This window comes from Cnephaeus nilssonii (assembly GCF_951640355.1).
Source record: "Cnephaeus nilssonii genome assembly, chromosome: 11".
NCBI classification, from domain to species: domain Eukaryota; kingdom Metazoa; phylum Chordata; class Mammalia; order Chiroptera; family Vespertilionidae; genus Cnephaeus; species Cnephaeus nilssonii.
In genome coordinates, this window is record NC_137082.1 from 18,667,171 (window position 1) to 18,682,328 (window position 15,158).

Sequence of the window (15,158 nt, forward strand, 5' to 3'; positions counted from 1 at the left end):
TATCTCAATACATCAAAGTGTTTGGCATATCCCTTCCACAAAGAATCTGGTCTTGTTGCATTGTTTACTCAGCAGATCAAGTTGCCTTGTGCTTAGGGCATATTTTTGTATCAAAAATGTTACTTTAAATGCTAGAGTCTCTCACCCTCAGAGGCGAAATGCTCCCACTATGGGAATCATGAGGAAAATGAGGCTAGCTGGGTACTCAGCTGACTAGTCCTTCACAACCACTGCAGGGCATAAGCTAGTTGAGCTGAATACTGAGCAGAAGTACCCACCCTTGTTATTATTTCACTCTCCATTTTTACTTTTTCATTTATAGCTGAATTCATTGAATTCACATTAAGTTACATAAACTGATGATATAACTTCATTTTTTTTCACTAAGCTATTTTTGATTTAGAGAATCCAATTATTAATTAGCAAGAATAAATTTTAAACAATCACAAATTCATAAGCAATATCAAATCTCATTTAGCTTTTTATTTAAGTCAGATATAGTATTGAGAGTGGTCATGATTTCATTCTTTCCTCCCCATCAATTATGGCTGTGTGACCCCAGAGAAGTCACCATCTCTAGGGCTATTTTGCCTCAATGGTAAAATTGTATTTTAAAGCTTTAAGACAAAGGGCTGAATCGATGTTCCCTTTGGGTTCTTCCTGTTTTGTAATTTTATTTGTGCAGAGGAACAGGGAAAATTTATTTATGAAATTCAAATCAATGGCAGAGCAGCACTGTGCAGTGGTGAAGACCCCTTACAGACTTTTCATAAATCAAGAGGCTCCCTAAGCTCCCATTTCCTCACCCATCAATTGGAAATCTGACAGCACTTAATTTACAGAAGACATTTGAGGTTTAATAAGAAGATGCATGTTAAATCCTTAGAATAGCATTGGGTTGTAGGATTTGTAGTGGTAGTTGTTGGCATCCCCATATTTTCTTGGCCCTTTTCTGAGTTCACCTGTCACTGCTGACAGCTTCTCATATTAAGTATCACCATCTCTGCTTCTCCACTTGAGGGCTTACTCCAGCATCCTGAGATTTATTCGCCTGTGCATAGGGTAACCCAGAAGTGCCAGGGATTTATCATACGAATCAATGCAAAAAGGGGAAACAGAGCCAGTAGATTAGTCATCCAGCAACCTTATTCCTTGTGGGACAAGTCTTAAGCACATTCTACACACACACACACACACACACACACACACACACACACACACACACACGACACCTTCAGAGAGTCTCCAGTGGGGACTGAGCCTCAGGTGCCTACAGTGGAAACCTGCTAAAAAAAAAAATCACCCTCTATTTACTTTCCTCATTTCCATTTCTCATTTCACTCTTTCTCTTGGGATTGACCTCCCAAATAAATGATCATTTTCCAAGTCATTGTCTCAGATTTGCTTTTTGCAGGAACCCAAACTAAAACAGAAGCATTCAACATGCATTCACATCCTTGCAGTTGCTATCAAATAAAAGTGAGAGGAAGCCCTGGAGTGATCCTGTCTGTTCTCTTCTGACTCAGTGGTCTGGTTCCTGCAGAAATGTCATAAACCCGATCATTGGAGGACTGTTTTCTCCTCATTCATGTGCAAAGAGTAACTATCTGGCTCTCTGGGAGTAGAGGGGTATGAACCCAAATGTCTTCCTAATGGATTTCATCATATGTGTATTCACTTGCATTTATAGTTATTTATTTATTTTTTTGTAAATCAGCTTTCCTCTTGGAGCCTGAGACATACAGCACATTCTAGAAGTGTGTGTTTGTTGCTTACAGATTCTTGAGGAGAGGAAACAAGGTGGAGAGGGGGCAAGGAGGGAAAACCAGAGGAAAGGAGAAAATGATGTTTGCCTGACTTTGCTAGGCACTCCTTTTGGAGTTATTAGCCCCTTCAAAGTGGTTCCTATTTCTATATAGAAATTGAGCTATTTACAGAATAGAAAATGTCCAGGTCACTGAAGGGGTCATGTGGTTCAAGTTATATTGAAACAACTGTTAGGAGGTTTGTGGGGGTTGCAGCATTGGTGTGGAACTGGATCTCACCTGCTTTCTACTAATTAATTTGTTTTATTTAAAAACTAGAGGCCCAGTGCATGAAATTCATGCACAGGTAGGGCCCCTAGGCCTGGCCAGTGATCTGGGCCAATCTGTGGGGCGACCAGCAGGGTGATTGGGGGGCCCCTGCTGGCACCCGCCTTGGCTGGCCTTGGGCCTGAGGGCTGGGGGCAGCTCCTGTGTTGAGCGTCTTCCCCCTGGTAGCCAGTGCTCATCATAGTGACCAGTCATTCCACAAGTCATTCTGCCATTCAGTTGATTTGCATATTAGGCTTTTATTATATAGAATGTTTCCTGTACCTCTGTCTCTCCTTCTCTATCTTCTCCTTCATTATCTAGCTTCTGGTTTATTTTATTTCTCTGTTTGGAGTAGACATGGCATAGGTACCCAGGAACACTTGCTAGACAAAGGAGGAGTCTCTCTTAGGAAATCCAGCTAATCTGTACCTCTGAGGCTCCAAGAGTTGAAGGAATAATTTCATCCTATGCTTAAACCCCACCAATGGCCAACTCTATTCTTGCATAGCTTTATTGATAGGCTCTGGACTCTTATGATCATGCATCACAGATAATCATTTCCCTGTGAGAACCCCAACTTCAAATAGGTTGTTCCCTTGTCCAACTAGGAGAACTAAATCCAGATTGGAAAAGATGGTCACCATTGTTGGGGACCTGACTTTCTTTTTTGAACTTTCACAAAGTTGTGTGTGACTCAAGCACACATCTACCTTTTGTACTTCCACTTCAGGATAGAATAACCTTTTGGCCCAATGCATGCTACAAGGAAATGAGAACATAAAGAAAAGGCAGTCAGAATGGCATCTGGAATAAAAGTTCTACAGACATACAGAATACTATTGTATTTGCCATAATATTTAAATAAACTTACTATGCCTGTGTTTTTTTATAGGTAAAATATAATTAAATCTATCTGTTTCCTCTTTTCTCTCAAAAAGAGCCTAAGACACACAGCACATTCTAGAAGATAAATTGGAGAATTCCTATACATTTCTTAGTGCAGTATCTCAAAATCTCAAACTTCACCATTTTAGAGTTAATAAATATAAAGATAAGAAAACAACCTATTCTTTGGTATAAATTATTACATAAAGATACTAAACCTTTCTAATTTCTGTTTTCACCCGAACCCCAGGCTGAGATATTCTCATGCGTTCACTGTGATGGTAAAGAGAAGACATCTGAAATTCTTCAGTTACCCACTGGAGGAAGGCTGGTCACCCCCTCCATGCTCCCCCCAACCCCCCAAAAAACAGAAAGATGTGGAGGAAGTGATTTTTCTCCATGACATTTTCTATTTGAAGGTAGATTTTATAAAAGATAATGGTGCTTTTCCTTTTTTTTCTAATTTTTAATCTGAGTGGTCAAATATAAATCAAAGGAAAGACACAATATATACAAGTGGCATGTCATTATCATAAAATACTATGACTGATATTAGGTATTTGAGAAGGATTAGAAGCTAAGTTTAGCAATTGTGACAAAATTTTATGTAACTTGTAGAGGAGGAGAGTAAATAATTTCTTTGCTTGCTTTGAACTGCTGAAGTTTCAGTATTCTTTTCATAAAGATGTATATGGATTGTGAATACCAGTAAATTGCTATGTTATTTCTGATCATCTCATGGACTCCTTCAGATCATGTTTTCCATGTCATCTATGCTTAATCTTTCCTATCTAAGTCTACGTAGTACTGTACAAAATGTTCACTATTCATGGCTAAATTACCCCATCTGAGTTAGACCTAAAAGCATTATTGTGTCATGTCAGAAAAGGACCCAAAGTAATTACAAGCTAGTCCTAGCTCTGTCAAACACCTGAGTCTCAACCATGATAGTAAATCCATTTTTAAAAACAATATCAATTATTGTATTATTAATTTGCACAAACAAAAAAAGTCTGGTTCACTTATTATTTTGATGTTTACAAACAAATCACACCCGTCACATCCAGTTAATTTTAAAGAATAGGTAAAATTCTCCTATATTCTGTGGTCTGGTTCTGTGGGATTTTTGAAGGTCTATCCTGAGAAACTAACTTTTGTGGGTTTTTGGAGTACACTAAAGCTTCACAAATATGCTCAGATTAGACCTTTGAAAAACAAAAATAGGTCACATAATCCAAGTGGTTGTCATCTATGATCATTAGATATGTACATACATTTAGATAAGGAAAACATCCATTCTTTGAGACAGGGAACAGAGAAAAAATTTCAGGTGACTGATAGGAGTTTCTGACTCATAAAATTAAAAGAGGTTTAAAAATGATTTTAAATAATAATTGTAAGATCTAGCAGAATTGTTTAGAAAAGGTAATAAATGTTTATTATTCTTGAATTGAATATAACTCCTCTCAACAAATGAAGTTTAGGGTTGGTTGTTTTTTTTTGTTAAATTATTGGGCTTCAATATGAGTAGTGTATGTTGCTCATTGAACAATGTGAGTTTGTGTTTTTGAATGTATTTCATTTCAATGCTATATCATCAGATACACAAATATAGTTCAACAGAAATGTGAACAAATATTATCTTAAATACATTTATTTTCCACATACTTGTAGAAATTTTAGGGTTTGATATGTAGACCATGGACCACAATTAGGTTTGGTGTCAAGATTTGTTGATGCTACTCTTAGCCAGAGTTTAACAAATCTCACCTGGATGTATTTATTACAATTTCAAATAATTTTATCTACCAAAACTTTTTAAACATATTGTTCTTGCTTCAGTGGTTGAACTAGGATGGTGAATATACCAGGAATATAGTATGCTAGACTTTGGAAATAAAAAACTGGTTCTTCATGGGATTCTCAGTGACAAGATTTAGAAATAATGAAATGAAAATTGGTTTTCTTTACTCTCAATTAAGAATGCATTTAAAGGAAGAGGTCAAGGAAAGCTATACTTCTGTTTCCTAATGGATGCACTTTTAGAATAGGGTTAATATATGATGAGAGCCTGGCTGGCATGGCTCAGTGGTTGACCATCGACCTATGAATCAGGATTCCTGGTCAGGGCATATGCCTGGGTTGCAGGATTGACCCCCAGTGTGGGGTGTGTTGGAGGCAGCCAATCAATGATTCTCTCTCATCATTGACATTTCTCTCCCTCTCCCTTCCTCTCTAAAATCAATAAAGATATTAAAAAAATAAGATGAGAAAAAATAATACTTCATGGGTTAAAACACTGAAGAACAATTATTAATCTATTTTGTATTCAGAACTGCAGTACACCAAGATATCCAGAAAAAAACACACACACAAGACACAACTTTTGCTTTTTAGCATCTAAATGATGCTTTTCAACATTCTGCTAATCCTTTTAGCAGAAAGAAATGGAAAGGCAAGAACACCTTTAAAACAGTCTGTATCAGACTCTATTTTCTTACTAGTGCTCTATATACTGATGAGCAAATATAGACATATTGAAAGCAACACTTTATTGGCCTAGACAAAAAGCACTTATGATCCTTTTTCTAGTCTTTTCTGTTGTTTCCCTTAAACATAAAAATTAGTTGCTAAGTGAGGGACAAACATCCTTGGAATTTCTATTCTGAAGTTAGAGCAAAACCAAAATTAGATTTTGTTCTCTATCTTTTTCTTGTTTATTTCTTGGGTTGGTAGCAGACCTTGGTGGTTTCTTTGGCTAAAGAGCTAGGTGGGTGGTTTCATCCCTGAGAGCCTGTAGCAGCTCAAGCTTCCTGCTCTATGTGCATGGTTCCTTGGGCTTTGCATTCTTCTTCACAAGTGGAAGGACAGCAGGTGAAAGAGGCCAGGAAGCAATACAGAGACAGGAGGAAAAAGGAACCTGGGGCCAGAAACATGTTTAAGTTTGTAGGTCTAGAAGACAACACATTTCAGAGAATGATTGAACAACTTGCTTTTAACATCTTGAGTCATAAGATGTAACTTGCAATATCTATGCCAGAGACAAAAGCCTGGATCAATAATCCTTTCTGGCTACCTGGTTCTTCCCCTTTTCTCTCTGTAACTTCTATTTACTTTTTGTTGTTGTTGTTGGCAACCTGTTTGAATGTGCCTGAGAACCCAAAATGTGAGGTATCCTAACACTGGGCCTATTTGCCCTTTTGTTTAAAGTGTGAAAGCCCATAGGGCAGAATCCTCACATTGCTACTTTTGCAGTGCTCATATTTAATGCCTTTTGTTAAAGAATAGTCATCCCCATGTTTTGCCATCAGCTGATGCCAAAATTAGATGACCACAAGAATATCATGCAGGAAAGACTCAGGCCTTAATCTAATATTTTAAAACAAGGCAGCCATCACTTGCAGTTTGTTTTTTTTCAAATAAAGAATTATGAGATTTTATGCTTTATTTCTTTCCTGGAATGATTTTATTATTGACAACAGACTTGGCATTTAACCTTAATGATAAGACAGAGAAAAGGTGCAGGAGATTTATGATCTTCAGTTTCCCTGCTATCTTTTGTTAATCTTCACGGGCAGGGAAGATGAATACCTCTACCAGGTAGAGGAAGAGGGCTTCCGCGACCCTTATAATGGCAATGAAGGTAGAATGGATGCCCCTTTTGGTTAAAGTAGATAATATTTTGAGGAGAAAACAAATGATTAGAATCACCAGTGCATGATTTCATTTCTTATTACCCAACCCATCTTATTGCCTTCTCTTTTTGAGACATCACTCCACACTTTAAGAATCAGCATTTCAAAGGTCATTTCAAGTAAGTGCAAGAATAAGAAAACCTTAGCCTAACAATCCTAAGAAGTCTCTCTGAACCAACCACTTCTTAGTTTCACTGTTCCTCAGTTCTCTTTCCTAGCCCAAATCTTTCAAGCATCTTTTCTTCTGCTCCAGTTTCTTTTATGTGTTTCTCCCTTAGTGACCTTGGAGCAACATCTTTAGTCATGGAAGAGGAGAAACCAATGGGACTTATAAGAAAATACATAAATAAAAGGAAAACAATTGGCCATAAAGTGCAAGATGAAGATGAAGTGTAGGGAAAACCAGTGTCCTAGTGTACCAGAGTGGTCTTTAACTACTGTTGCCCACCCTGGATTCACAGATGAGAAAGATAGGATCCCTGTCCGTGAGCAAGGGCATCCTGGGCACTGAATTGTATAGTCAGGCTAAGGCTGCTATAACACAGAAAAGGGAACTTCTCCCTTAGATAGTGGTTCCAGCTTCTACAACAGACGCTTTGAGAATGCTTGGCATTGGCTGGCAGCACATGCAGATTGAATCAGTCTGACAGTAAAGATAAAGTGGTTTCTCAGAGTAGAATTTCCACTACAGGGAATGTGGGATCCCCTGGGTTGAGGAATTAAAGGGAAATTGCCTATGACCTGTTAGTTGGTGATCTGCTGGGAACCCTGTTTCATCTACATTGCTAATTAAAGCCCAAATTAAACTCAGTCAAATGTTCACATGAAAAGCCCCACCAGAATGAATTTACAAATTCCATAAGATCAAAAGGAGTCTCATGTGTAAATCCACAGCTCAAACATCTGACCCTCTTTACATCCACTTTCCTTCAAGAGTCCTGGTGAAGAGGTTATGCATCTTTGATGCATAGAGAACAACTTGCCTGGGTTGTTAATTTTCCTCTTAGTGAATTGCATAGGGAAAATCAGAATCTACCCAATTGAATGTGTATGTAAATATATGGGATGCCCACAAAATTTGAAGAGGAAGTCTTCAGTGATGACCAGTTTCTATTCTAAAAACAGAGAATGGGAACACTGAAAAAGTTGCCACTTTGGTTAAGATGATAAGTTTGGTTGCAGGAACATTGCATTTAAACTGCTAGGAAAAATAGAAAATGAGACCTGGGTTCCAAGAATAAGGTAAAGATTGGAGGTTAAAAAAATAAGGGACATGAGCATTAAAAAGACCATTGAGAACAACAACAAAAACATCCTGAAGGGGAAAGAACCAAGATGGCGGCATAGGGTAAACACCTAACTGTTGCCTACCACAACAATTTTGAAACAGCAACTGGAAAACAGAGCGCACACCGTCCAGAACCACCGGAAAGCTGGCAGAGTGGAAAACCTGCAACTGGAGAGGAGAGGAGAGGGGTACGCTGAGCCTCAGGAGCTGTGGAGGTGCGGAGATCCGTGAGCGCAGAAAGGGCGGGCAGTTGAATACGCGGCAGGCTTGCTCGCAGCGCGCGGAGAGGGAGGGCAGCAGACGCTGCGTGGCTAGCTTTCTCGTTTGGGAGAAAAACAAAACCTCCGGTCTGCACTGAAATCCAGCTGCAGTCGGGGAGAAACTGGGCTGTTTGGCAGTGGATGAGGCTCGAAAGCTGCCTTCTCTCAGAGGCACACAGCCATTAGGGCACGGAGAAACCGACCCTCTTAGGGCGGCGCTGACGGAAACCAAGTTTGTCTGCGCCATTCTGAGACTCCGCCCCATCCGAGCTGAGCACAGCCCTCCCAGTGACTGGATTTCTCATTCGGGAGTAAAACAAAACCTCCAGTCTGCCCTGAAACCCAGCCCCAGCTGGGGAGAAACTGGTCTGTTAGGCAGCGGGAGAGGCTCGAAAGCTGCCTTCTCTCAGAGGCGCGCAGCCATTAATTCGGGCACGGAGAAACCGCCCCTCTTAGGGCGGAGCAGACGGGGAAACCAAAGCTTGTCTGCGCCACCCTGAGACTCCGCCCAATCCAAGCTGATCACAGAAGCTCTCCCAGTGGAGACACTGCGGATCCTCACAGCCAACTGGCTTGGAGACCAATTCCCGCCAGTGATACCAACAATCCCAAACACTCTGAACTCCAGTTTCTGGGGACACGCGGGGGACCCAGACACCTACGGGACTCTCGGCCATCAGTTGGAGAGTGAGAGTGACTTTTCTGTCGGTGTGGACGACACCAGATTTCAACCACTCTCATAAGGGACACATTCAAGAGGCAGACTCAGTGAGCACCAAAGCCCTACTGTGTCTCTAGCACAGCAATTCTTCTGTTATAGACACAGCAGGCCCTCACAACCAATTGGACCGGAGGTCAATTCCTCCCAGTGTACCAACAGCAATCAGGGCTTTTAACTACACCAAGACTTTCCACTCAGCCCACAAAGGGCGACCACCTAGGGTGATTGGGGAAACTGAGCTACCGGCCCCTATAGGTCACCGACCACACAAAGCCACTCCATCAACACAGGGAGGCAGCAAAATGTGGAGACATCGAAGTATGTCACAAGTAGGAGAGATAGATGAAAGCCAACTAATGGACGACACAGTGTTCAGAACCATATTTATAAGGTTACTCAAGAATCTTCTAAAAACCGCTGATAAACTTGAAGAGACCTTCAAGGACCTAAATGAGAATACCAAAAAAATGGAAAAGGACCAGTCAGAAATTATGCATACACTGTCTGAAATAAAGAATATACAGAGTAGACCACCGCACCCGAAGAGTCAAACCAAAGATCTGGAATATGAGGAAGAAAAAAACACCCAACCAGAGAGGCGGAAAGAAAGAAGAATCCAAAAGTGTGAGGATAGCATAAGGAGCCTCCGGGATGGCTTTAAGTGTACCAATATCCGAATTTTTGGGGTGCCAGAAGAGAGAGAGCAAGATACTGAAAACCTATTTGAAGAAATCATGACAGAAAACTTCCCCCACCTGGTGAAAGAAATGGACTTGCAGGTTCAGGAAGCGCACAGAACCCCAGGCAAGAGGAATCCAAAGAGGACCACACCAAGACACATCATAATTAAAATGCCAAGGGCAAAAGACAAAGAGAGAATCTTACAAGCAGCAAGAGAAAAACAGTTAGTTACCTACAAGGGAGCACCCATACGACTGTCAGCTGATTTCTCAACAGAAACTATGCAGGCCAGACGGGAATGGCAAGAAATATTCAAAGTGATGAATAGCAAGAACCTACAACCAAGACTACTCTACCCAGCAAAGTTATCATTCAGAATTGAAGGGCAGATAAAGAGCTTCACAGATAAGAAAAAGCTAAAGGAGTTCATCACCACCAAACCAGTATTATATGAAATGCTGAAAGGTATTCTTTAAAAAGAGGAAAAAGAAGAAAAAAGTAAAGATAAAAATTATGAACAACAAATACATATCTATCAACAAGTGATTCTAAAAATCAAGTGAATTCAAAATCTAAGGAACAGAATAAACTGGTGAACATAATAGAATCAGAGGCATAGAATGGGAGTGGATTGATAAGTCCCAGGGGGAAAGGGGTGTCTGTGTGGGGGTTATGGGAAGAGACTGGACAAAAATCATACACCTATGGATAAGAACAATGGGGGGGAGGGAACCGGGTGATGGGGAGATATGGGGGAAAAAAGGAGAAACAATTGTAATAATCTGAACAATAAAGATTTATTAAAAAAAAATAAATAAAAAGACCATTGAAATATGGTGATAAATTAAGTCATTGTGAGAAAATACAAGGTGAGAAGAGGAGCTGAGTTGCTCCCATGACTACAACCATCACTGAGAAGCTCACTGCCTATTGTGAGCTCATTTTCTCTATTCCTAATATGGGGCATGACAACTTCCTCAGAACATGAGGATTCACTAGTAGAAATCTTCTATAAAATGACTCCCTATCCTGCTTGGTGTCTTTCCACCCATCACAGGCCAAAACATCTTCCCAGGCAATCAGAAGGTCTCACACAATAATGCAGGAGAAGACAGCCAGTAAAGGGTGGTAACCTTGTTACTCTTCTCCCAGTCCTATTAAGGGTTTATTTATAATACACAAGATAGAGGAGCAGAGAGTCCTTGGTGCCACTCTACCAAGGATCCAACTGGCCCATCTCAATACATTGCATGCCTTTACTTTAAAATTCCCTGCCCACCCTCTTTATACTACCCCAGTGAGTCTGCATCTGGTGGCAGAAATTGGAAGATAGGTTTCCAGGAAAACTTACCCTGGGGTCTCTCTCCAGCAGCTGCTTGTGGTGTAGGCTGCGTTTTCTCCTGGCCTTTGCAAGGCCATTGTGATAAAAGTGGTACAGGCCTTCAGTGAAAGGAAGCTGTGAAGAGTCAAACAGACACATGAAATGGTTAGCTTCTGAGGGTGGCCCCAGAACAGGGACATCAAAAGCTGGAGTTGCATGTTGAGGCTCTATAGGATAGAAGTGTTTGAGAAAACCACTGACAACCTTCAGAAATAGAGGACCGTTCAGACTTGGTCCTCTATTTCCCTATCACTGCACTCCTTCCCTTTTTTCTATCTTTTCTTACATAGTACCTATTACCCTTCCCTTCACAAATGCCTTCTATTCTTTCCTCCATTTCTTTAGTTTCTACCCATCTTTCAGTTTTCTGTTCTCCCTCAAGGAGTCTTGCCTTTATATTCATACCTACATCAACTTCTCCATTCTCCTCTCGGACTAGTGTTTATACTCCATACTGGGTTGTTCCAGTATTGTGTTATGACCTAGTTCTGTCTTCACAGCTAGATTATCTGTCTTATGTCTTGGACTTTCTCTGTGACCCCTGGATGCCTCTCATCATGCTGGGCACAGTGTAACCATGTAAATCTAGTTAGTACCTGCTGGATGACAGGCCAGGTTTCCCTCTATCTCCCTTTCCTAAAGATCCTTGGCATTAGATATGAGTGTCAGATCTCGTTAGAGAAACCACAATAGTAAGAGCTTGCCTGGGACTCAGGGCCTATAAAAATCTAGGTGAACCTAAAGAGAACTGTCACTGGTTCTATGATTCAAGGAAATTTGGTGAGGAAAATCTTAACCTAGGAATTAGGAGACCTGGATGTGGCTCATGTCTATTACCATCTAACATTAGGCAAGTCATTTCCCCTCTGGGGATATTTTTCTCTTCTCCTTTATGAAAATGGAGCCTCAACGTTCCCTGATCTCTCCCCTTTCTCCGTATATCTTCATATTTATAAAGTTATGTTGTTTGTAGTTCTTAACTTGATCAACAAATTTAATCGAACCCTCAAAAATTATAGCCAAAATCATGGACATATATGCATTTCTCTGGAGATATGAGACATGGTTTTCATAAGATTCTCAAGGTGTTCCAGAACCAAAAGCATTTTACTACTCTAAATATTTGTTATTGAAACTTTTAAGTATGTACATTGACACCTATGATTTGGAAGAAAAGGGAAGGGGATGTGGATGCTTTGAACTAAGGTTTTACCAATCAATGTAGGTGGAGTCAATTTGAGATTTTTAGATCAAGCATATCCCAATATACACACAGAGACCCTTATCAAAGAGTAAATAAAATATTATTCATTCAGTCTTTAAGGAAATCTCAGTTCAATCATTAGTTGACCATAAAGCTAATAAGCAGAGATTGAGTGGCACGTTATAGGAAGTCCTAAAAAACAAAACCAAAATACAGCAATAGCCACAATAGCAAAAACAGTAAACCCAGAGAGTACACACACACACACACACACACACACACACACACACACACACCCAGGGTTGCCACATTGTATTACTTAAAATGTCCAGTTTAAAAGAAATTATGAGGCACACGCACACATACACACAATGAACATATGACCCACACATATGGAAAAAAACAGTAAATAAAAACTTTCTGAGGAAGTTCAGATGTTGGACTTCCTAGACAAAGACTTTAAATCAGCTCTAATAAATATATTTTAAAAAATCTAAAGGACCCATGTCTAAAGAGAAGGAAAGTATTAGATAATATGTTAGCAAATAGAGATTGTTAATAAAGAGATAGATATTATTTAAAAATAACAAAATAGAAATTTTAGAACTAAAAGTACAATAATTGAAATAACTTTTTAAATGGAGTGTTTCCATAGCAGATTTAAGTTGGCAGAAGAATCAGCATATATAAAGATAAGTCAATTGGGATTACATAGTATCTATGTAATTCCAATTGATTTATGGGACACTTTCAAGGATACTATGTAATCCCAATTGACTATGGGACACTATCAAGGATACTGATGTAAACATATGCGAGTCTCAGAAGGATAAGAAAGAGAAAGGAGCAGAAACAATAAGAAAGTAATAATGTTAGAAAACATTTCTAATTTTATGAATTTAATTACAAAGTAATTATACATTTTATAAAATTAATATATACACCCAAGTTTAACAAATTCAAGGCAGGATAAAATCAAAGAGATGCACTCCTAGACATGGCATAGTCAAACTTTTGAAAGTCAAAGATAAAGAGAGAATCTTGAAAGCAGCACAGTAAGAAAAAAATATATGAGATATCACTAAGACTAACAGTGACTTTTTATCTGAAGCTATGCAAGTCAGAAGGCAGCTAAGCAGCATGTTCAAAGTGCTGAAAAAAAAAGATGGTCAATTAAGAATTCTATATTTAGTGAAACTATCCTTAAAAAGTGAAGAAGAAATTCATACATTCCTGAAAAAACAAAATACAGAGAATTCATTGCTAGCACATCTGCCCTAGTGGAAGTGCTACTAGCAGTTCTTTAGACTAAAAGGAAAGAACACTAGACATTAATGTGAACACACATGAAGAAATAAATAGCAACAGTAAAGGTAAATAAATAGGTAAATATAAAAGATAATGTAAATGCACTTTTTATAGCAACCTTTTTCTTTCTTTCTGATTTAAAAGACAACTACACAAAGCAATAATTATACAACTATGTTTATGGGTTTATAATGTACTAGAGGCCAGGTGCACAAAAATTCGTGCACTCCGGGAGGTTCCTCAGCCCAACTGCATCCTCTGGCAGTCCGGGACCCCTCGGAGGATGTCCACCTGCTGGCTTAGGCCCTCTCCCCGGGGGCTCAGGCCTAACCTGGCAGACATTCCTCTGGAAGCCTGGAAGCCCTTGGGGGATGTCCACCTACCAACTTAGGCCTGCTCTCCAGGGTATCAGGCCTAAGCCACCAGTTGGACATCCTTAGGGCTGCGGAGGAGGTGGGAGAGGCTCCCGCCATTGCCACTGCGCTCGCAGCTGTCAGCCCCACTTGTGGCTGAGTGGAGCTACCCCTGTGGGAGCACACTTACCACCAGGGGGAAGCTCCTGCTTTGAGCGTCTGCCCCCTGGTGGTCAGTGCGCATCATAGCGACCAGTTGTTCCCAGCCATTCCGCCGTTAGGGTCAATTTGCATATTATCCTTTTATTATGTAAGATAAGAATATAATTTTTACAATAATCACACAAAAGAGAGCAAAGGGAACATAGCTACATTGGAGCAAAGTTTTTGTATACTTTTGAAATTAAGTATACTTTTGTACTAAATTGTTTATAATGTTAATTGTAATCCAAGAGTAACCACTAAAAAATAACTAAAAATATCCTATCTAATAAAGAGGGAATATGCTAATTGACCATCACTCCATCACAAAGATGGCTGCACCCACAGCTGAGGCCAAGTTTCCATAAGGAGCCTTAACGAGCAATCAGCAGGGACCTGAGGCTATGCCCTCCCCCACCCCTGTGGGGCTTGACAGGGGACCTCAGGCCACACCTCCCACCTGGCAGGGCTTGACAGGGGAACTCAGGCCATGCCCCCCGCCCTGGCATCAGGCTGGGGGACCTCAGGCCACATCCCCCTCCCCAGTGCCAGGCCAGGGGACCTGAGGCCATGCCCCCCGCCCGGAGGGGCTTGACGGGGGACCTCAAGGTGTGCTTCCTGTCCTGGTGCTGGGCTAGGGGACCTCAGGCTGCTCCTCCCGCCTCAGTGCCAGGCTGGGGGACCTTAGGTCGTGCCCCCCACCAGGTGGGGCTTGACAGGGGACTTCAGGCCATGCCCCCCACACCAGCACCAGGCCGGGGACCTCAGATCGTACCTCCGGCCCGGCGGGGCTTGACAGGGGACCTCAGGCCGCGCCCCCCACCCCAGCACCAGGCCAGGGTACCTGAGGCTGTGGCCCCCTGCCTGGCTGGGCTTGACAGGGGACTTCAGGCCATGCCCCCCACACCAGCACCAGGCCGGGGGACCTCAGATCGTACCTCCGGCCCGGCGGGGCTTGACAGGGGACCTCAGGCCGCGCCCCCCACCCCAGCACCAGGCCAGGGTACCTGAGGCTGTGGCCCCCTGCCTGGCTGGGCTTGACAGGGGACCTCAGGCCGTGCCCCCTACCCAGCAGGGCTTGACAGGGGACCTCCAGGTGCACCCCG

General features: G+C 41.3%; 1 protein-coding gene across 2 annotated transcripts in view; it reads right to left on the reverse strand.

Moving 5' to 3' along the window:
• The window catches only part of PCSK2 (proprotein convertase subtilisin/kexin type 2), a gene marked incomplete at both ends in the record, with an annotated part of 269,142 nt that overhangs the window by 202,928 nt on the left and 51,056 nt on the right, over window positions 1–15,158 (reverse strand). The window contains one exon of one of the 2 annotated variants that reach the window (XM_079783511.1): window positions 10,957–11,061. The exons of the other annotated variant lie outside the window; for it this stretch is intronic. Within the exon in view, the coding sequence (XP_079639637.1) occupies window positions 10,957–11,061 (105 nt within the window). The remainder of the gene's footprint in view (window positions 1–10,956; window positions 11,062–15,158) is intronic. 2 annotated transcript variants of the gene reach the window in all.